This window comes from Lissotriton vulgaris, chromosome 7 (assembly GCF_964263255.1).
Source record: "Lissotriton vulgaris chromosome 7, aLisVul1.2, whole genome shotgun sequence".
Classification (NCBI taxonomy): Eukaryota; Metazoa; Chordata; class Amphibia; order Caudata; family Salamandridae; genus Lissotriton; species Lissotriton vulgaris.
In genome coordinates, this window is record NC_141695.1 from 1206978009 (window position 1) to 1207002269 (window position 24261).

The 24261-nt window shown below is 43.1% G+C and overlaps 1 protein-coding gene across 2 annotated transcripts in view; it reads left to right on the forward strand.

Annotated features, from left to right (window-relative positions):
- The window catches only part of LOC147703193 (dynein regulatory complex subunit 11-like), a 404962-nt gene that overhangs the window by 374346 nt on the left and 6355 nt on the right, over positions 1 to 24261 (forward strand). For both annotated transcript variants that reach the window (XM_086931729.1, XM_086931728.1), the window contains one exon: positions 19654 to 19740. In XM_086931729.1, the coding sequence (XP_086787855.1) occupies positions 19654 to 19740 (87 nt within the window). The remainder of the gene's footprint in view (positions 1 to 19653; positions 19741 to 24261) is intronic.

Here is a 24261-nt window from a genome sequence, read left to right on the forward strand (position 1 = left end):
AGGCTTTTTGAGCAAAGGCTTAATCAAGGTGTTTTTAAGTGAGTCGGGGTAAGATCCAGAAGCCAGAATTGTATTACAAACCAAGGTTATAATGGGGATGATTGTCTCTAGTACAGTGGCTAGTACGGAGGTTGGGCATGGATCCAGGGCAGAACCAGCTTTAATCGTGGTTGCTATGCCCTTAATTTGGTCAGTGGTAAGGGGGCTAAAACAGGTCAAGGTGGTTTTGGAACTGGCCATGGGAGTAGTAGCACTGCTACTGGCCTGATCTAAGTTGAAGGCTTGATAGATGTCATTAACCTTTGCAAAAAAGAACTCCGATAAAGCATCACATAGTGCTTGCGATGGAGGAGGGTTAAGGTCGGGGGCATTGCCCGCAAGGGTTTTGGCAATGTGATATAGCTGTTTGCTGGAATTTTTAGCCGTTTCTATATGACGTGTGAAGAAATCTTTTTTTGCTGCTATTATCATAGCTTTATAAGTGGCCAGGGCTTTCTTATATTTTTCCTTGTTTTTACTTTCATAAGTTCTTCGCCAGTGTCTTTCCAAGTTCCTGGTTAACTGTTTTTGGGTTTTGAGTTCTGCCGTGTACCACGGAGCTTTAGGCATATTTCTATTTTTAGATATTGATTTGGTGGGTGCCAACTGAGTCGTGGCATCACCCAACCACTTTTGGAATTGGTTGGTTGCGGTGATGGGGTCAGTGGAGAATTCCGGCATTGTGGTATTGAGAAGCCGCGTGAGGTCATTAGGATTAATGTCCTTCCATGCTTTGAACGTGCTCTTATGAGCAGGGGTAGCTTTTATTCTCTGTGAACCTTTGATGGTGAGTCTGCTAAAAATAACTGAATGGTCTGTCCAGGTCATGGGGAGAACTGAGGTGATACACAGTCCTTCCACATTCGTAAAAATTCCATCTAGCGTATGGCCTGCCTGGTGGGTGGGAGTTGTAACCAGTTGTCTAAGGCCCATTATATCTAAGTCAGATACAAGGGTTGTGGTATCCCTATCACTGAGAAGCTCTAAATAGAAATTAAAATCTCCCATAATTGTAGTAGAGTCTTCTGATGCTATAGACTCAGTGATGTTACTGAGATTAGCGAGAAACGCGGATCTTGTCCCCGGGGGTCTATAGATCAATGTTCCCTTGAAATTATAGGCGGGGGACAACTTTATATCAAAAAGCATGGCTTCGCATGTGTTGATAGGGATAGTCGAGCAGCGGACTTTGAAATGGTCTCTCGCTATAATGGCTATCCCTCCACCTTTTCCTATGGGCCTGTCCTGTCGGTAGGCAGTATAACCTGGGGGGACTGCCGTGACATAGTCAGGGGCAGATGCCTGGTCGGACCATGTCTCTGTAATAAAGAGCACATCTAAATTAGAATCACTGATGAGGTCAGCTATGTCCTGGCAATGTTTGCCCAGGGAGCGCGCATTAATAAGTGCCATGGAGACATACGTGTCAGCCTTGGAAGTAGAAGATTTGGCATCCATGAATGGGTTGGCAGTCACTGATGGAACATTGCAATGTGAGCAGTGTATAGGCGGTGCGGACTGTATGAAGGATACATCTAGTTTAGTGCACAGCAAGGCGTAAGACGGACAAAACTCCAAAAGTGCGTTGCGGGTATAGGAAAGGCGAGGGGCAGGGGTTATGGCCCTGGGCCCGGTCCCGGCGCGGACGGGCGCAGACGGGCTTGCGTTTGGCACGCCTACGGCGCGCCGCCGGCGCACCCGCTGCGCCCGCCCGCTGTGCGGACGGGCAATGGTGTTGTTTTTATTCATACTCCGGGCGGGACGGGAGGAGGGTGGGAGGGGCGCAGAGCTCTCGGCCAGCCTTCCCAATGGAAGATGGCGGCCAAGTTGAGTGTAAAGCTTCCCTGCGCCTGGATACAGCGGCGCTGAAGAAGGGAAGTTCGATCCTAGGCGAAGTAGTCTCGCCTCAGAAAGACAATACAGATAAAATGCACCAGTTAAAATATATACAGGGAGTAAAAAACAATTATTGTCTAAATCGTTTTTGGCGAGTTTAAATAGCAGAGGTGCAAGGGAGCACAATCAAGACCTCCGGCTTCCGCCTCAGAGGGAAACAAACTGCAATTACTGGCGATTGTAAGCGACGCCTTTTAAATACCCTGGGAGGGCGGGAGGGGCACAGAGCTCTCGGCCAGCCTTCCCAATGGAAGATGGCGGCCAAGTTGAGTGTAAAGCTTCCCTGCGCCTGGATACAGCGGCGCTGAAGAAGGGAAGTTCGATCCTAGGCGAAGTAGTCTCGCCTCAGAAAGACAATACAGATAAAATGCATCAGTTAAAATATATACAGGGAGTAAAAAACAATTATTGTCTAAATCGTTTTTGGCGAGTTTAAATAGCAGAGGTGCAAGGGAGCACAATCAAGACCTCCGGCTTCCGCCTCAGAGGGAAACAAACTGTTCCCAGGCGCATCTTGCTTCAGGAGCCAGCTGGCTGAGGTTTGCTTCTGCGCAGTTGGGTTTTTCCCTCATCACGTGTGCGGGGAGTTTACATGCTTCAAAATGGAATCAATCTCCCGACCCAGGCCCATGGATGTGTAATACATGAAAAGTAAGCGAAAACAAATTAGAAACACAGACAAAATGAATACACTGTATACCAGGTAATGCTTCACTGCACCCCTTACTTTATAATATCTATAGCATTAAAGTTAGTGCGAAAAAGACAGATATGCAAAAGCAGCAGGGGCTGGCAGATAGCATGGTTAAATACAAGCGGCCATTTTTAACAATAAGGCGCATGAGCAACAATATCCCTCCAAAATGCGAGTGTCACATCACGTGAGTATGACCGACGCATGCGCAGACTGGATTTCTGCGAAGAGGCCATTCAGTAGTGCAAGCTTTGTAATTACGGAAAAGACACATAGGCAAGCCTCCTAGGGACACCCGCGTGTTGGGGAAAAGGCGAAATAAATGACGGACAGGTTGAATTAATATTATTACAAGTTAGGCGAGGTTCTTGAGTAAGAGCAAGTCGCTTTACGTGCGAATCCTTGCTCCATCAATCCCCTCTTTGATGATATTTACTATCATCACTATAAAGGAAACAGATGCCAACTTCATTCTTCCAATTCGTTCATTTCTATTTCGACAAATTTATTGTTGAGTTTTCTTTCAGCTTCTCTATGAGAGTGGTGATTTTTGGCTTTTTTATAAATCTGGTTTCTTAACTCTTCTAATTCTAGCTCATCAACATTTCTCTTCACTCCTCTCTTATTCACAGTGTACTTCTTTTTGCATTTTTGACATTTACAGCAGATGAATATGATCAGTACAACCACACCTATCCCAGCTATTGGCATCAGTATTTTCCACAGAAGACTTTTACCTAAGTTAGAAAACCAACTACCTACAGAGGAGAGACCATCAGTCAGTCTCTTCCAGGCACTGTCAACCTCTAATGGTTTGAGTTCTTTTTTCAAATTAGTTATGTTCCTTACATATTTCTTAAGTTCGATACTTTTGTCAGGTATGTAGGTGCAACAATGTTGCGCCTTCAGCATCCTGCAGACTCCGCCCTCTTTTGCCAATAAGGTGTCAAGAGCGAGGCGATTCTGTAAAACCATTGATCTGATCGCAACCATTTCGGTATTGACCAGCAGGAATCCAGCAGCAGTGTCAGTTGATAACCGATCCACTACTGTAGATAATTTGCAGATTCTGTGAGTATTCAGAACTACCCCCATTCCAGGTATCAGTGCACTAAATATATCACCTACAATTTCTCCTACACTTTCACGTTTTCTACGCGCTAAGCCATTAGTATCTTCATTGCTTCCAGCAGCGTTGTTCACATGGTATATTTTTGGGAACACAATGCCAAAGTAGCAGCTTCCATACCAGTGATCCGGCAATTTGAAATAAGCCTTGTTCCCACATATATAATAAATTCCGGGAAACACAGGTTCTGACCCATTTTTGAAACCCCAACCTCCAATTACCTTGTAATTATGTTCACACTCGCTGGAACCGATGAATACATTGTTATAATAACTAGTCTTTTCTCTATGAAGACAGAGTTTCCCTTTCCGTTCAAAATCCAGCAACAAAGCAGGAGCAGCTTCGCTCTGCGAGGTGTTTTCCATATTGTCTGCCCACCTAGGGGTTCTATCCTTTTCGTCAGTGGCCTTTTACTGAAACTTTTCCCTCCTTCTCTCTGCCATTTTTTATAAACATCTTTTCCTGCTCCTGCAAGGAACAGGTCAGATTAGCTTGTCTAGCTTCATTTAAGTCTATGTCACCTATAGTCAGGAAATATTCTCCCATGTAACGGGTCACCTCACTTCTAATATGTACAAGGTTTAGGTTTCCACAAACAGGAAGTTCTGAAAAGATTACGTCAGTGTTTGAGTAATAGTACTGTAAAGTGCCTCTATAGAATAAGTTTGCTAATATACTACAGGAAATTCCGTAGGTCAGGGGTAAATGGTGATATGTCACGCCTTGAGCTACTGAAGTGGGTAGCTTCATGCAAACATAACAATCTTCTATTTCCATAGCTTCTACATAGTGCACTAAAAGGTTAGCAAAGACATTTAAATGTGTCCTGTTTCTCATTTTGTGAAAATGTAGTCCACCCTCATCCGATGCTTCTAATTTAGGTCGTGTGTGTCTCAGGCTAACTGTATTGTCACGTTTTTCTAAACTTTGTGGTGTTTCTTCAGTCTGTACGGTTTCTGTGTCTAGAGTCTCTGGGTTAGTGGGATACAAGTTAGGGTCTTTACTTACCATAAAAGGTATAAAGACTGTTAATCCTATCCATATTACTATTAACATGGCTATACTGCATAAGCATATTTTACAGCAAGTTTTGCAACAACTAAATTTGGATCTTCCATTTACATTCGAATCAGACATTATAGCTTACAGGTGGCTTTTCAACCCCTCTTTGTCTCTTTACACCAGAGGCTCACTCGGGTTTGTTTCAAGGAGGGTCTTCGTCAGAACTCCGATCAGCAATGGACTCTTCGTCACTTTTGCCACTGTTGTTGGGTTCGTCAATTTCTTCCAACACCAAGTAAGTCCATTCAGGGCTCCGATACAACCTGTTCTGTTTCTTTACTCTGGTGCTTTTTCTGTTAGACTTGCCTCGGGCTTCTTTCCTTTCACTTTCAGCCCTTTTTCGGTCTTTTAGTTTTTCTTCAACTGTTTTTATTCTGAGTCTTAGTCTTTTGATGTATCGGGGTTCACCCTTCTTCTTGAGGCTTTCAGTGGTCGAGGAAACTTGACCTTCCTCGTGAACTCTCTTGATTTCACTTTGTTGTGGCACTTTTGTTTCGGCAGTGTCTATTTCTCTTCCTGTCTGACTAGTTCCAGGTCTTTCATCTATTTCTTCTGCCTGGTTTCTAAGCTGGCCTAGTTCAGGTTGGAGTTGTATTTGCTCTTTACTTTCAGGCGATCTGGATTCTGCTTCCTGAACACGTTCATCTATATCTATCTGTTCCTGTTCATGCACTTCGATCCCTTGATTTTCTTCCGCATGAACTTCAACTTTAATCACTATCTGACCCTTTCCAGTCTCTGGAGTTTCAGGAGTAGTGTTGATGACTTGATCTGTCCCTACTTGGCCTATTTCCTGATCAGGTTTGATGTGAGTCTCGATGACCTGACCTTCGTCCTCTAATTCTGTCTCACCCTCACTATCCCACTCACTATCTAGGTAGGAATATTTTCTTGTTCGTATTGGATCTAGAACTTGTTCGTCGGCAGGGAACCAATCAACGTCTTGACTTGTGCTCGGTAGTTCGAAGCCAGCGAGATCCGGACCCTCTTCGGGAGTCTCCTCAGCTGGACTACCTTCAGCTTCAGTCGCGTTTTCTCCGGTTACCCGCTTCGTGTGGCTGGCATGGATCCACTTCGGTACGCCAGCACACTTTACAGCACTTGTGGTGACAAGGATCACTTGTCTTGGCTTTCCCCACTTTGGTCCAAGGCAACTCTTCCGGGTGTGTTTCTTTAACACCACCCAATCACCTGGTCTCAGTTTATGTGCTGGAGTCTTGGGCCATTCGTCAGCAGTCTCTCCAATCTGGTGAGAGATAGAACGCACTTGGTCACCCAGCTGCTTGCAGTATTCTAGCACCAAATCATCAGAAATACTTAGCAGTTTGTGTCCAGGTACCCATGCCTGTCGCATCATTCTTCCCATTAGCACTTCATGGGGGCTCAGGCCTGTTTTTCGGTTCGGAATACTTCTCAAACTCATCAGCACAAGGGGCAAAGCTTCTATCCAGTTCATTTTGGTGGAATCACATATTTTCGCCAGTCTGGATTTGATAGTGCCATTCACTTGTTCCACTATTCCAGAAGCCTCTGGATGATATGCACAGTGCAGCCTTTGCTCCATCTTAAATGCTCTACAGAGTTCTTTTAGGACATCGTTTGAAAAATGCCCACCTTGGTCTGTTTCAATAGTCTCTGGAATTCCAAATCTAGGTATCAATTCTCTAAGTAACAATTTGGCTACAGTTATAGCATCATTTTTCTTTGCTGGGTAGGCCTCCACCCACCTAGAAAACAGGCAAACTATGACCAGGACGTATCGGTATCCTTTGCACATGGGCAACTGGATAAAGTCCGCCTGCATCCTGACAAAGGGACCTTCTGCCTTTCCAATTGTACTTTGTTCTACTACTGTCCTCTTTCCTGCGTTGAATTGCTGGCACACTAGACACCTCTGGCAAAGTTTTTCCGCTGTGTTCCTGAATTTTGAATTATAGAATACCTTTTCAAACACACGACACATTGCATCCCTCCCCATATGTGTGGGTTCATGTATGATTCTGACCATTGGGTCTACCAGGCTGTCTGGCAGTACAGGCACACCAGTTTGGTTAACCACCACACCATCATTCCTGATTCTGCATTCGTTCGTCCTCCATCTGTCCTTTTCTTCCCTGTCTGTTGCCTGTTGTAAGTCTCTCAATTCCTCCCATGTAGATACACTTTCAAACAACATCAGTTGGCAGCTGTTTCCACCTCCCCATAATCCAATTTGGCGGGACATTTTATGTCTGGCACAAAACTGGGCGATTTGGTCAGCGTATCGATTTCCGGCTGTCACATCATCATTTTCAGATCTGTGAGCCGCACACTTGACCACAGCCAATTCTTTGGGCAATTGAATTGCTTCCAGTAAGTTCTGTACCACCTTTCCATTTCTGATAGGGGTACCTGAGGAAGTCATGAATTCTCTTTGTAGCCATAGTTGGCCGAAGTCATGAACAACCCCATAACAGTACTGGCTGTCGGTATAAACAGTTACACTTTTGTTTTCCCCCGCTTACAAGCTCTTGTCAATGCGATTAGTTCTGCTACTTGTGCAGATTTCACTTCGCATAGGTAAGATGCTTCCAGGGTTGTCGCCAATGTGACTACGGCATAGGCAGCACTCAGACCTCCATCCTCATGTCTTAAACACGAGCCATCCACAAACATCTGGATATCCTCATCAAGTAAGGCTATTTCTCTGATATCAGGACGTGGCTTAGTGCTAAATTCTGTTATATCTATGCAGTTATGCTCCATTTCACCCTCTGCTTCTATATCCAGAGGAATAGGCAACAGGGTTGCAGGGTTCAAGACATTGCACCGGGAAATAATTACATTCTCAGCACCTATTAGAATTCTCTCATATTTAGTCAGCCGACTAGGGGTGAGATACTGGGTCTTGGTTCGGGTCAGTAAGATTACAACAGAATGTGGAACATATACAGTGACAGGATGTCCCATGACAATATTCTCACTCTGTTCCAGACTAGCGCAAGTAGCAGCTACTGCTTTCAGGCATCCGGGTAATCCAGCAGCCACTGGATCTAAAGTGGCTGAAAAATAGGCCACGGGACGCCTGATTAACCCATGCTCCTGGGTTAGGACTGAGAGCGCACAATTCTCTTGTGTCACAGAACAGTTCGAAGTTCTTGGAATAATCAGGCATTCCAAATGCAGGAGCTGAGCACAGACAATTTCGCAATTTTACCCAAGCGGACATGCTTTCTTCGTCCCAACTGACTGGGTCTTCTACTCCTTTCTTGGTCATTTTTATCAGGGGTTTGGCTAGAGCTGCGAATCCTACAATCCACTGTCTGCAGTATCCTACAACTCCTAGGAACATTCTTACTTCTTTCTGGGTTCTGGGTAGGTCCATAGTTTGAATTATCTTGATCCTTTCTGTAGTGACTTTTCGGATCCCTTTCTCTATCTGGTGCCCCAGATATTTCACTGAGTTCCTACAGAACTGTAACTTGTCTGGTGATACCTTATGTCCTCCCTTTCCTAGGTGATTCAGCAAGGCAATGGTATCAGTGACACAGTCAGTTTGACTTTTAGATGCCACCAGAAGGTCGTCTATGTACTGTACCAGAACAGACTCCTTTGGCAGTACTAAGGATTCAAGGCATTTCTTTAGGATCTGGTTGAAAATCGAAGGACTTTCAGTGTACCCCTGGGGGACACGATTCCAGACATAGACATGGCTGTCAAATTCAAAACTAAAAAGGAATTTGCTTTCAGGATGCAATGGGATGGAGAAGAATGCATGGCACAGGTCAATGACAGTGAACCATTCCGCATTCCAAGGAATCTGATACAGTATCACTGCGGGGTTGGGCACAATGGGACAGCAAGGTACAACAATTTGGTTTACCTTGCGCAGATCCTGCACTACCCGGTACTTTCCGCTAGGCTTTTTAATTCCAATTATGGGCGAATTACAGGGACTGCTCATTACTTCTTGTATGATGTTTGCTTCGAGTAATCTGTTTACTTCAATTGCGACTCCAGCCTTTACTTCTGCACTCATTTTATACTGTCTGGTTCTTGGGTACACAGCATTTGTTTTTATTGCTATTTTAACTGGGTCTACATTTGCCATTAAGCCTACATCTCTTCCTGTGAAATCCCATACTTCAGGTACCACTTTTAGCTGCAGTTCTTCAGGTAAGTCTTCAATGGACAGGGGTCTAATCTCGGTGTCCGGTTTTACCAACATCAATTTGTACAATCCATCTTCATCTGGGGTCTGAATCTCGACACCATTTGGTGTGCAAAAGATGGTACAGTTCATTTTGCACAACAAATCTTGTCCTAACAGGTTCACGGGACTGGAGTCACAGACCACAAATCTGTGCATTTCCTTGAAATTCCCTATGGAAATTTCCATTGGTTCAGTTACCGGAGTACTGATTATCTGATTTGAAACACCCACTACTTGGATTGCTTCTCCCGAGAGGGGTAGGTTAGGAACATCCACTGTTCTCACAGTAGAACGGGTAGCACCAGTATCCAACAAAAAGGTGACGTCTTTTCCCTCAACCTTTCCTTCAATGTATGGTCCAGTCTGGTCTACCGGTAAGGAGGCGCCAAGTACGCACTCCTTGTCCTCCCCCCTCAGGCCCCGTCAATCTTGATCATCACAGAGGAAGGAATCATTTAACAAAAACTGCGGAATTGCTGCATTTCTCTCATTCTCTCCTTCCCATACCTCGGCCCTTTCATTCTGCTGACCCTGATTCTTATAATTCTGTCTAGGAGCGCGAGGCAATGGAGGCAGCTTTACCTGTTGCTGGTTCTTTCGTGTCCCCTCTTTCTGCACCTGTGGATTTAAACCATTTACAGGGGCATTACCAGCCTGCAAATGTGGACATTCGTCTCTCCAATGCCCTATCTGACCGCACCCGTGGCAGGGGAACTTTTTCATAGCCTCCTCCCGACTCATTTTTACCCGGGGTTTCCCTCCTCCCCCAGCATTGGAATTTTGGGCGTTATTATTAGTATTCAATTTACTTAACTGTTTTTCTTGCTGTTCAGCCAATTTCACTTGTGCCCACATAACCTTTTCCTTGAGGGCTTTCTTCTTGTTTTCTATCTCATCCTCGCAGTACTTGGCATACTTGAGGACATCATCTATGGGCTTACCCTGCCAACTGATTTTATTATCTCGAATCCACTGGGATATTTCAGGTCTTAATCCTAACACGAATCGATAACTGAAATGGGTCATGTCCTTCATGTCCACATTATCGATTCCACTGTAAGTTTTGAACACCTGCAGTAACCTTTCATAAAAGGAGTGGACGGTTTCATCGCGCTCTTGGGTAGTTCTATCTATCCGGGTCCAATCAGTTTCCTTTGCAGGCACCTTTTTCTTCAGGTATTGTATGACTTGATCATACTTCCTCATTACTTCGGGTGAGGGAGCTCCGGTTTTGGGGTCTCTCTCATATTCATCATTAGGCCAGTTAATTTCTATTTTGCATTCGGTCCACAAATCTACAGGTACCACAATGTCGAAAAACCCATCCAGGTCTTTCAGAAGACATTTCTGAACTTTTATGAAACGTTCAACCTGTCTGTACCAGTCAACTGGTTTCTCCCGTAATTTTGGAAAGTCATTAGTAAATGACACAATGTCTTGTCGGGACCAAGGGACATGGACATATTTTCCCCCAGGTACTTCTCTCATGGGACACAATTTCTCTGTGGGACCTACTTCTTTCAGCACGTATTCTGAAGTCATAGGTTTAGCCCTACTATCTTCCTTTTTCTTCGCCCACCGGGTTTTCCATTTCTCTACATCCCCCCATTTCTGTAGGAGCTTCAACAATTCCTTTATCTGGGTTTGTTTTCCTGACACATTCATGTTTTCTAAGTCTTTGTCGGAAAAATCTGCTCTGTAGGGTTTCTGAAGGACTTTGGAACGACTAACATCAATTCCCATGTCTGCGGCAGTGTCCATCAATCTCTCATGGAGCAATCTAGTGTTCCGGGTAAGGTTTTTGCTGATGAACAGTAACTCGTCTTCACTAAAGGAGTTTAACCGGTTCAATCCTACATTACCAGCCATTAGTTCCTCTATTTCTATCCTTAGTCTATAGATCTCTAAGGGTTTCGGTTGGGGTGTGTCCTTTTCTAACTCTTTGGCCCATCTATCCAATTCTTCTGGAGAAACTACAGTGGCACTCCTGACCCCTGAAGTGGTTTCAATCAGGACCTCCTTAGTCCTAGCCTGAGTTCTTGCCCTTGGTACACTGGTCCCAGGTTCCCTTATAGGCAGATCCATTAGGGAGATTACAGATTCACATTCACTTTCTTGATCATCAACTATGAGCGGCTCTTTTCTCGGGGGAGGAATGGTAGGGGTTGGTACAATTGGAGTTATAATAGGAGTTCTTGGACTAGCCATTCTATCCCCATAAAGAGGTATGGCAGGACCAATAGTTACTGGGATAGTCAGTGAATCCGGACTGGGATTTATCTGAGCTATGGTCTGAATCAATTCAATTCGCTGTTTGTTCAGAGCTTCCTTTTCTCGCTCACGCAAAACCCTTTCTGAAGAATTGTCATGCATCACTTGGGGTACCAACGTAGGGTAAATATTTGGGGCAGTCGGAAGGACCAAACTTGGTCGGTCTTCCCCAAAAGGGCGATAATTTGGAATCGCGGTACTAGGTCTGCAAAACCCATCACCATCATTGGCTTTACTGTCCGTGCCAGTTACGTCTGTTTCACTGGCCCTTCGATACCTGGGATATTTAGAGAACGGGTTTGGTGGACTCATAGGCTCTGACTCGGCAGCATAGGCAGGGGGGTTTTTCATCAACAAATCCTCTAGGTGTTCATCTTCTGAGTCCCCCACGGTCATTAAGTGGCGGGTTTTCTCAGTACATTTCCCTTTCTCTTGTTCGAGTACCCCCATCATTGGAAACAACCCCTCAACCATCATATTCTGTCTCCACTGTTTCATTTTCTGCTCTTTGGTTTCTTTTTGGACCTTTGGATACCATCTGCTTACTCCCTTGTTCATCCGGGGTCTATCTCTTTCCAGAGCCTCAATCTCCCATTCTTCTAGTGCTTCGTACTGGGTTAATCTAGGTCTGGGATGCAATTCATTCATTCGGGTTCTTAAGTTAAACAGGACTCTGCCATTAAAAGTACCATCAACAGGAAATGCTAAGACTCCGTCATCTGCAGTATACTTTACCCAGTTTTCTAACCATACACAGGTATGATACCCTTTTTCAAACATCATGAATGAGGCAGGAGTATTTGGCGGGGGAATGATCACACCCTCCCTCGTTCTAATGGGCTTGTCTGTTTTAAAAAAATTCTTTATTTTATCAGCAAATGACATTTTTCTCTTTACTCCGTACATTATGCGCGGTCTACCTCGTAGAATCTGTTCCTTATGAAAGCCTAAGTACTGTGGATTAGGTATGAACTCAGGATACCACATACACCTTTCCAAACTCTTCTCAAGCTCCTGTTGATTAATTTTGTTTACCTTTGTGCTTCCAATGCTAATGCAACTTCTATCTCGCAGTAACCAATCAACACCGCGACTACAAAAATCCTTGTCCAATTGGTGCGCGGCCTTTCGCGAGACGAGGTCTCACGCTCCGGCACTCACCCCTCCCTTGCAATTTCAGCGCCACTACACACCCGCTGTTCCGACCAATACCAGCGCGGCACGGAGTGACGTCAGGGCAGTCTTTCGACTGACTCCCTCCTTCACAAGGTAACGGAAACTTTGAATTTTCCCTAAAGTGCAAATGCAAATTTTAGTTAACAATATGCAACGTTCGCCGCTGTGTCTGAGTGTTCTAAATAGAAAGAACATTTTCCTCTCACTACAAGTAAACCACTTCTGTCTACTTTTCATTCACTCCGGATAGACTTCTCTGTCTAACCTCCCACACGAGCAATATAGAACCTGCTACTCCTCTGACTCATCCACTTCTTTCCGGGATATATACTAAGTCAGGCTTTCACCAGCGGACTACTTTGCTTACCAATCAAGCTTCGGAGACCCTATTACTCCTTCCGCATGTGACCCTAACTAGGTGATATCACAATGGAAGTTTTATACAAAAGGACTCGTAGCTATCATTTATTCAGATACAAAAAGATCCTAATTAGTGCTTCCGGTCCTTCCTAACCATGCACTAATAACTCACGACAAGCGACCTCATCAGCTAACCGGATTCTGCTCACCGTTAGCTATAGACTTCCCCGGGGATTCGGACTACACTGAACGCTCACAGACAATTTTGTTAATATTACATATAATACTTATAGCAGCAATGCAAAAATCATTTACATATATATAAAAATCCTTTAAAACATTTGCGCAATATTTGAAGCAATGCAATCAATAGAAAAAATTCTTAGCAGCACATTTTATTTTCATGGTTTTATTTATTTAACTATCTTGTCTACCTATCTTAACTAGTCCTAACCATAACTCTGCTACCAGAAAAATTACTGATAGAGCGCGCAGGTCACCCGGGTCACTAGTTTACCAAATTTCCACGCACTGGGCCCTGGCGTGCATATGATGACGGGGTTTGCATGAACCGGGTGAATCTTTCCACGCTACTATGAGTAATTCAGGGGGTGATTGTCACACCACTTACTATTCATGTACCTGACTTACCCCAGGCACATTACTCCTGATGGATCAGGAGCTAGCAGTGGACAGGTAACAAGATTCCTAAAAGGAGTAGAACTTTTATATACTTAGTACATTTATCCACACTTTATAATGTATAATGACCACAGACACCTGATGGGTTTTCAAAGTTTATATAAAGAATTTTTTTTTAGAATGAATATGCCAGGATAATGAGGCAGATACAAATCAGTACATCAATAATTAGGATTAAAGCCACAATGTAACTATGGATTAGGGCAAGTACCATTAGAGTACTTGGGAACACTACAGAGTATGAGTATTAGGGAACATGCTATTCAGCACAAGCTTAAACTAAGGCAAGGGACGTGAGAAGGACCTAACGTGCACTAATGTTCTTATTCTAAACTTTATGCTATTCTTACTAAGTTCACTGCAAACATACTAAAGGGAAGGAAAATTGGAACACACTAAAATAATATGACAATTTAATAATATCCTACAGGTAGGGAGAGAAGTGGAACATCACTAATAAACAACTGCATGTAAATCACGTTAAAGGTGATAGGGCAATATCACAGGCAAGAGTGCTTTATTAAGAAGAGGAAAGGTAAGAGTATAGTCAGACGGACACCCACATAGAATATTTACCTCGGACGGGTATGAAGACTAACCCTGGCCACGGGTCAGTTGGGACAAGATCGGGGACAAGGACCCTCAAGGATTCAGGAATACCAGAAGGTGAGCAGGTACAGCTCACGGACAGTCAGGACAGGATACCCCTCAGGATTTGGGTCAGGACTGGGCTCACCAAAGGGCACGACCAACACCTGCAGCCTCGGATGCAACGCCTGCGTTACCCCCTCTCTGCACGGAATCCGCCAGTAACCCCGATTGGGTTTTCGAATCTCCCAGCAAAGTGCTTCGCCAGCACTTAGGACTATTTCCACCCCTTGGAGTTTGTGGAAAGTGTGGACAGAGTGCTCCTCAGCGCTCTGTATCAATCACCTATAAAGTTCGTAGGGTCAGTGACAGGTCTGCTACTCGGACAAGTCGGACAATTTTCTAAGCTAAACTTGACTAGTTATACTCTTTTGGGACCCCTAGACTACCCACAAATGTTGCAAGTGACAAGTTCCCAACTTATGATTGGTCAGGAAAGGTGGTTATGTCATGGTTACCACCTATAATTCTTCGTTCCCACAATGAATATTTAATTTTTCATACCCGCCCCTTGCGTTCACGTTCCCAGGCATAGGAATATGGAAAACAATGAGAGTATACGGAATGAAGAAACATTGTTGCAGAATTTAGGTAGATAGCAGCATCTTCTCCCATGACCTAGGTTAGTTCCCAGGCGCATCTTGCTTCAGGAGCCAGCTGGCTGAGGTTTGCTTCTGCGCAGTTGGGTTTTTCCCTCATCACGTGTGCGGGGAGTTTACATGCTTCAAAATGGATTCAATCTCCCGACCCAGGCCCATGGATGTGTAATACATGAAAAGTAAGCGAAAACAAATTAGAAACACAGACAAAATGAATACACTGTATACCAGGTAATGCTTCACTGCACCCCTTACTTTATAATATCTATAGCATTAAAGTTAGTGCGAAAAAGACAGATATGCAAAAGCAGCAGGGGCTGGCAGAGAGCATGGTTAAATACAAGCGGCCATTTTTAGCAATAAGGCGCATGAGCAACAATATCCCTCCAAAATGCGAGTGCGTCACATCACGTGAGTATGACCGACGCATGCGCAGACTGGATTTCTGCGAAGAGGCCATTCAGTAGTGCAAGCTTTGTAATTACGGAAAAGACACATAGGCAAGCCTCCTAGGGACACCCGCGTGTTGGGGAAAAGGCGAAATAAATGATGGACAGATTGAATTAATATTATTACAAGTTAGGCGAGGTTCTTGAGTAAGAGCAAGTCGCTTTACGTGCGAATCCTTGCTCCATCACTGGTATTCGCCCACCCAGCGCTGAATGACTTTGGGGATGAAGCCTCTAGACTGTTGGCCTGGTTAGACGGAAGGGATAGAGAGAGACCATGGGTGGTGGGAGTCAGAGATGTAGGGAGGGTCCTTCAGACAACAGTGAGTCTTTTGCTTCCTACTACGAGGGCCTGTATGCCCCTGTCAGCACAAGAACTGGCAAGGATTGCGAAGAGTTCCTAGCAGACTTCACGCTTCCGATAATCAGTGTTGAGGAACGGGATGCCTTGGAGGCAGATATTACAGAAGAGGAACTCTCTTGTGCCCTAGGAGCCTAGAGGTCCGGGAAAGGGATAGGTTCAAATGGACTTCCGGTTGAGATCTTTAAGGGCCTAGCTCCAAAAATTGCACAACCTATGCTTAAAATGTTTAAGGAGGCGAGGGAGAGAGGCCCGCTGCTTGATGACCAGCACACAGCCACAATTGTTGTAATACACAAGACAGGCTAACCCCCAGAGAGCTGTAGCTCCTATAGACCGATCTCGCTCCTAAATGTAGAGGCAAACGTGCTTGCCATGGCCCTAGCAAATAGATTAATGGCGGTCCTGGCCACTATTATTCATCTAGACCGGTCTGGCTTCATGCCACATAGAAGCACCATGATACAATGTGTTCCTGCACTCCTGTTTCTCAATGTATTCTAATGTGATTCAATAGTATTCAATTTTAACTAGGATATGCGTGTATCTACCTTTATGAGAGACGAGGCCCCCCTCTCTCTCTACGTGACAAGACAAAAAGAGGGCTGAGGAAACACCACAGCCTAGTTAGAGCACAGCGTCAATCATATAATTTTACCTCATAGATACAAATAATTGTGACTCAAATATTTCACAGTTGATTCCAACCTTTGGAAAATGTATTTCTCAAATCATCATTTATATACAGGCATAACGACAGCCATATAAATCAACTTTTCTATACATAATGTTTTCGAAGTTTTCAAAAAGAAAATGACAAATATTTCAAAATGCAATCTGATATCCGTAGTTCAATGCATATAACTTTGTACAAAAAAACATTCCCAATGCATTTCGGGTTCGTCTCTGAACCCTTCGTCAGGGGATGGAAGTAGAATCCAATGCATAAATAGTACAGATGATATGGTGATCCTCCACAGCAATCTATAATATAATGATTGCATAATTACATGTAGATAGAATCAGAATTTGCACTCCAAAAGTAAGTTAAATCACGACTGGAAGAACGAAAATATGGGAAGAAAAAAGAAAGAAGAAAGAAAGGAAGAGATCCACATAGAAGCACCACCATAATCTGTGACGGCAGTATGGATTCCTCCACTTGATGGAGGCCCTTCCGCCCCAGCAGACAGTGGTGATGTCCTTAGATGCCTCAGTGGCCTTATCCATTTGCTGTACTCTCCTGACTAGGCTTTGGCCCGAAATTCTGCAGCTGGGTGGGATTGCTCTACTGTGATCTGGTAGCTAGAGTAAGAGTGAATGGAGCGTTAGCAAGAAGTTTCGAGCTATGCAGGGGCACTAGGCAGGGTTGCCTCTTGTCTCTGCTGCTGTTTGCTCTGGCATTTGGGCCTCTGGCACACTGGATCAGAGTAGACCTGATGATTGTGGCATCAGCGGGTTGGGAGGAACGCATCTCCCTATACGCTGACGATATACTCCTGTACTTATCGAGAACTAACTTTTCTATAGCAACAGCTCTCCCCTTTTTTTAACTCTTTGGAAGGTATTCGGGTTACACCATAAATTGGTTCAAGTCAGTGATATTCCCCTTTGTTGGGCCCCCGAGGTTCCCAGCGAGCTGTGCCGCCCAATAGCTATAGAAGGGCTCAAATATTTAGGCATCTACGTAAAGCAAAGCCAACAAACATTCCTGTAAAGAAACCTTCTACCCCAGCTTAATAGGCTTCACACTGACATAATACATTGGCACACCCTACCGTTGCCTCTAATGGGCAGAGCAGCATTGTATGATGATGACCCTGCTGCACCTCCTGCACATTCTGCAAAATACCCCCTATACAATTCCACCGACCCATTTCAAGCTGATAGCCCAAGAACTACGCACACTATTATGGCAAGGAGGCACACTCAGGATTGCCTTACATAAATTAAAAAGAGGGATCTATGAAGAAGGTTTGGCGATCCCGGACATTACACTTTACTACTGGGCCTCGCAACTCATGGTAATAAATGACTGGGTCTATACAGCTAGAGAGGAACCGGCCTATAGAGTGGATAGAGATGCAATGTTGGATGGGAGCAATGAATCTCTCTTATACATGATAAACATAGATTGAGACTGGCCAGCACACACACATAGTAGTTAATTGCTGGAACGAGGTGCATAGATACTTGGGATTGCAGAGCCACCTGACTGCCTTGACTCCCCTGTGGAGGGGTGACCGACTGAAAGAGATCGCCACATTTGAGGCGTTTGGGGATGGCAGAACATTGGCATAGAAAACCTGGGAGATGTGTGGAGGGACGAGGGGCCTCTTTCCTTTGACGATGTCCAGCAAGAGTATGCCCTGACCCAAACCTAAAAATTCTCCTATATACGGTTCCTGACCACTCACCGTTAGAGGATAGACTGCTAGTGGACTGTTTCCCAGATATAGCAACGTCCACAATATACCAGATACTAATGAACAATGCCCCAGACCCGCTAACCTCCCTCAGGACAGCGTGGATAGATGACCTGGGCAACATTGATGATGAAGAATGGTCTGAGGCCCTACAGAGCACAAGAGATATAGCGATCCGAGCACGCTTCAGGCTGATACAGCTTACAATATTACATTGCACATACTACCAATTCACGGCACTACCCAAGTGGTGGAAGGCCACAACATAACTATGTATAAGAGGCTGTCAACAGGAGGGCTCTTTCTTCCATATACTATGGGACTGCCCATTAATTAACTCCTTCTGGAGGGACTTAACAGAGGTAATGCCAAGGGTGTTGGGGATGGAGATATCGTTAGATGCCGGGTAGTTGCTACTGATGAATAAAGGGGAGGGGGACTGCTCTAGAGACAAGGGACTCTGGCTGGCATTTTTAGCAGGAGTGGCAAAACAAAAGATATTGAAACAATGGGGAGCATCCCTGCCCCCATCAGGGGCAGAATGGGAATCTGACTTAGATTGCTGCCAACAAGAGGAAGAAGTAATATATAAAAGCAGAGGATGCTGGAAAAAGTGGAAAAAGATATGATCTCCGTGGCAAAAATGTAGGGGACTATGAGTCTCCTAGCATGAAACCATTTGAGCTTCCAGGCTACAATGTAAACGGGATGCAGTTCATTTCCTACTCAAGATAGGGCAGCTGAAGAGACTTCCTCATTGTTTGAATGTAATTGTACTCTTGTGACTCTGCCATGTAATAACGCTATTGCCAACCTTAACCCAATTTGTATGAGTATTCATGACCTATCTAATGATGTCATGACCTGGTTTAATTATAAGAAATAAAAAAAAAATCTGGCATTCGCTACAATTTATTTCAATGGGATACCAATGATAGTGCCTTATCACTAAAGGTAATCCTTCAGTAATGCTACTTGTAACCTTTCACTAAATAGTCCCATTAAAAACACACCATCTAACAAACAAGTTTGTGAATTTCACCCCAGATTTTAAGGGTGTGATTTACAATAGAAATATTATCCTAGCAGGAGGTCACTATCAGGTACGTATTGACCAGGGTTGAATAGAGCCTTCTGCTTCACTTTGTACCCACTGATTCCATCCCCTTAAGTAACTTGGTAGGAGTACCCTCTCCCTTGGATAATATTGCTTACATAATCCTTTCAGCAAGCTAGTCATCGGTACCATTCCAGAGTAATCCGTAGTTGGGCCAAGGAGCACTTCCTTTCTGATTCCCTTTGCAAATGCTACTTTGGAAGGCGCGCTTTTATACAGGAGGGCACGGTGGGCTTGACGGGCAGTGTGAGACTTGCCATGATATGCAATGTACTATTTCATTTTACACAGACCTACAACCCCAAGGACAAGGTAGAATGAGGTACTATCATCCTCTTGGATCAACTGGGGGAGGGGAGTCCTCTGGTTCATTGTATTTGGAAGCCTAACAATGAAGAACTAGGAGACAAATTATGTTTTATGGGGAGGAGTTTTTTTTTTTTAAAAACACTATGAGGCTCTAAGGATGTAATTTCAGCCTGAACTTTAACCCTTATTCCACATTGTGTTTTTTTCTTTGCTGTGTTACTAGGTAGCAAGGCTTATGCAGCCATCTGTGGTATGGATCGGTGATGCAGAGAAGGTCTTTTACAAAAAGGTCCCAAAGGAGGAAAAGGGGGTAAGCAGAGGACATGTAGTATGTTGCATATGGTATTCTGAATTCTCGTAGTGTTTGTATTTCTTTTTAATATACTGCTTATAATTTGGAATTTCCAAGAGATTCCTGCCGCGGTGCAAAATCACTGCTGTAGGTTGCAAGATAGTAATTTGCTTGTAGTGACGCAGGATCTGGTTTAGTTCCTCTTACTGCATTCCAGAGTCTTTGTTTTGTTGCCATGTATGAGTTTGGTCTGTAGAGAAAACAAGTTAGACTTTTGTTACATGTGTTAATCTTCTTGTACCTGATATTTCACACCTACTGTGGTCCATATTCACTCAGCAAAGCATTTAAATATTTAAATAAGTTTGCACAAGAGGTCAGGAACCATCTGTTACCTGATCCACCATTCAGGTGCATTGCCATGTGCCACTGCCGAACCCTCACACCCCACTGGGGCCTAAATACCAGACTGAAGAGGTCATAGAAAAGGCACCTGGTATGTGGGGGCTGGGGATGAGGCCAGGGATTCTAGTGTGTAGGTGATGTGTGTATGTGCATGCACTGGTCAATATCATTATTGAGTCACTTAATGTCTCATGATTTACCTACATGGGACTACTGTAATGTGATTTACCTACACAGAACGCGCTCAACTCCATAATGATGCTACTAAAACTTTCCTGTCTCTGAACTGAATGATGCATCCGATGGTCTGAAAAAAGAATTCAAGTCTGCTCTTGATCTGAAAAAATTGAACAAAGGAGTGGAGAAAGAAATGTGCATAATTTTAACTCTTACACTCTATTCTTCTGCAACTAAACAAAGACGACTAGATGTGCTTCATAGATCTCCATGGTGAATATTTCCACATTCACGTTTCTAAAAAATGCACTAAGTAGTCAATAACCAAATTTAACAGTACAAAGTAATTTCTCTTAGGCTGAAATTGGTCCCAGTAACCTTTATCAAATGTGTGATGATAGTAGAGGCTCATCCACAGGCAAGTTAGATCTATCTCTACCCTTACCTGGATGACTTGCTTCTAAAGACAAATTCAAAAAACAAAGTCCAATAGGATTTTAGGGAAATTTTTAAGTCCTTTATAATCTAGGACTCAAGATAAACCAACCAGGTTGGCTTTACACTTGGAAGCTGTGTTGGTTATTGGGAATGAGAAAATGTTGACTTCAAAGGAGAGAATATTTTTATCTATCAGGAGTGCTCCATGATTCAATCCAACACTTAACCTAAATCCAAACAAATCCCAGAACCGGGATACATTTAAAGCCCTGATCACACATTACTTTCAATTTAGTTTAATCATGGTGTGGCTGTGCTGGTTCTCCAGCGTTGAATCTTTCGTAGATTAATTTGCTTGACTCTTTCCCACTCTAATCTTAAAACAGCAGCGTAATGTTAAACAAAGCCCAATAGGTCCAAACGCAGCCACTTTTGTAGTTTTCTCACCTAATTAAAAAAACTAAATCCACTTAGGTGAGAGCTCAGTGGACTTCACTCCCTCCCTTCCCCACACCCCCAGAAGGAACCATACCCCAGAAGTCTACCCCACAACATGTGTGAAACGAATCCCTCTGAAATCTGCTGAGACAGCTTACGATAGGTCTTTTCTACATTTTTGTACAATTGTCCTATCGAAGGAGTAGCATTTTGCTCTTAGGGGGGTGCCTCAAGTTTTTGATCAAGCCATAGATTAATCTAAGTAAGGTCTTTTTAATGCTGCGGTTTTTGTTGGGGACTCAATACTTCACACAGAGGAACTTAAAATGGGATGCATTTATATCCTTTATTCAGCCCATATGGCCAAAGACTGCAAGATCTGCAGAAGATTTTCTTTAAAAACTATGAAGGGCAGAGAAGTCTCATACCTAAGGGGTCATATCAAACTCTGATTAGCCAATAACATTGTAGGTTTGCATTCTTTAATTAAAAGGGCGTCAAAGCGATTCCAATGCTATTTCCTAGTACATAAATGGATTGATTTCTGTATTACTTTAAAGAGCTTCTTCATAAATCCATAATGGCCTTACGCACTATAGAACATATTTGCTTTGAAGACTTGAATGTGATGCCGACACCAGCAGGAGTGGAGGCAATGTTGCTGCACTTGACAAGAAATGTAAAGCCCCGAGAATACTCTAGCTTGTCTAGTAGGACATGTGTGAGCAAATTCAGTGATGATGCAAACGCTGCAGAAAAGATCCCACAAACCAAACTCACTTTGCCCTGTGCCCCTGTGCCCCTGTGCCCCTGATAGAGGTTGTAGAGATCTGGATAACATTGCAGAGCGAGTAAAAAAGGATAGTAATGTTTTCACCAAGCGGTAAGGTGTACATCACTAAATTCTGACAGACCTCCCGGGGTAGACTCGAGACTTGCGATGAGGTACCGACGGAGAGTGCGGGCCTCCTTCCCTGAGCTACCTGCCAGGTAGAGGTGAGGTTAAAAATGCTACCTATGAGGATATACGTGGTATTACCAGGCATCACGCTAAAGGAATACTGGTGTAGTATATTAGTATCACTTTTTTGATTTACACTTGTTAACAGTAGCAGAAATTTGTACTAGGTCCTGAAGAAAGCCTGAGATACTTTAGATCAATTGGCTGAAACATGTCGACCTGACCATAAGTAGTTTTAAATCTATACTACTTTTTGCTTCGCTTCTTTTGAATCCTGTCAGTTTGAACACATGAATAAAATACTTAAGTGTATCAACCTAGATAGTTTTAATACACCACATTTTTTCTGGCACAAATAGCATAGTTTTGAATTTAAATAAATCACGCTGCACTGTAAATTACCCCACTAGCTCTCATTTGTGAATTAGTTCCTCCCTATAACACTCCTTCTCTTTTTGAAAACATCTCAGAGCTCCTTCGTTAATGATATCTGGGAAGTCGTAGCTCCCAGCTAAGACTAGGATTTCTTGGTGGTAAGGAGGAACCCAAATGATGAAGCATGTCACCCAAGAGTGAGTGAGGGTTCCAGTCCTTAAGGGATGATTCCCCAATAGATACAACATCAGTACATTAAATGTACTAGGTATTGGACTGACAATGAAACACACTAGTTTTTTGAATAAACTCCTTGTTTAGGCTCATTTGTTCAGACCCAGAGAGATTAGTTGTTATTTAACTCTGTACATGAAACCAGTCCCTCAGATGAAAGGCTGAACCAGCGCGGGAGAACTTGTCTTGTGTATTTTAGGGAGAAAGTTATAATAGAGATTTTGGAATACGTTACATCCAGATATACAGGAATTCATCATAATCAACAGTCCTTAAACATGATGTAGTACAAGCAAGTCACTCATGTTTTCACAGATCTTTTTATTAGGTCCTTTAGTTAGCACTTTGTAACTCCCTTCATCAGACAGCTGGCGTTAAAGCCTCTTTGTTGTATTCTTTATAATCCAATAGTACAATGTTGCTTCCCTCATCAATTTGCCAAATAATCGCGCTGAAGCTGCTTTGTAGATTTTCCAATTCAGTATGCTCATATTCATTCAACTTTCACCTGCGAACAAAGGATAACACCTAACACAAACAAGTTTCATTATGAAGTTATACATGTTTAACAAGAGCTTATAATTGTAACTCTTCTATATTGGATACAATGCAATTATAAAATGTAAAACTAACTGTCCCTATGTATTACAGGCTGATGTACATTCCTATGTCTGTTTATATCTAATGACCTGTGTTTATAGTACCAGGTTATATGAAGATTTGAGACAATAATTAAAAAAATAAAATTCAGTATTAAGATATTGCACTGTGGGCAAGATGTCATGGTGTCAAAATAAATTCCTACATATGAATACTTTGAGTTATTTATGTACAAATAGGCACCTAGTGTATAATAATGAATGTATTTAAGGTGACATATAAAAATCAACGAATAAGATTTCTTGTAACAAGAATAATACATGAAAATGAACACAATCACATGGTGGGTATAGCATTATGTTACACATAGGGAAGCTACCCTATTTTTGAAGAATTGAGTGTCATGACTATATTTATAAATGTGTTTTAAAAGAGGTTTTATTTGTTTTTTTGTGTTATTTGCAAAATATGAATTGTTTACAGCCTTTATAAAGTAGTTTCTACAAAACACTTTTTGAATGACGTGCTGTTAAAAAAATACAGTGAATCAAGTTTTGAATTTTATTTTGTGAGCATACTAAATAGTGATTAAAGGAAAAAGTGACCAGGTTGCTGTTTAATTCATTCTGGAATGCATATGAGGTGTCTCCCTAATATCTTGTTAAAAAACATGTCTGTCTATGTAATTGCTTTCTATTCTTATTCAAGTATGTGAATCTATAAAAAGTCCATTGCTACAGAAGAAAAAAGTTACTTGCCTGTAACTGCAGTCCTCCAGCAGTGGTATATTTCACAGTGTCCAATGCAGCTCACTCTCCTCTAGTAGGCTTACCCTATCAGTTGATTTCCTTTCATACACATGCTCTGAAATCTGGTGGGGGAAGTGATTTTTAATAGGCTTTCATCTCACG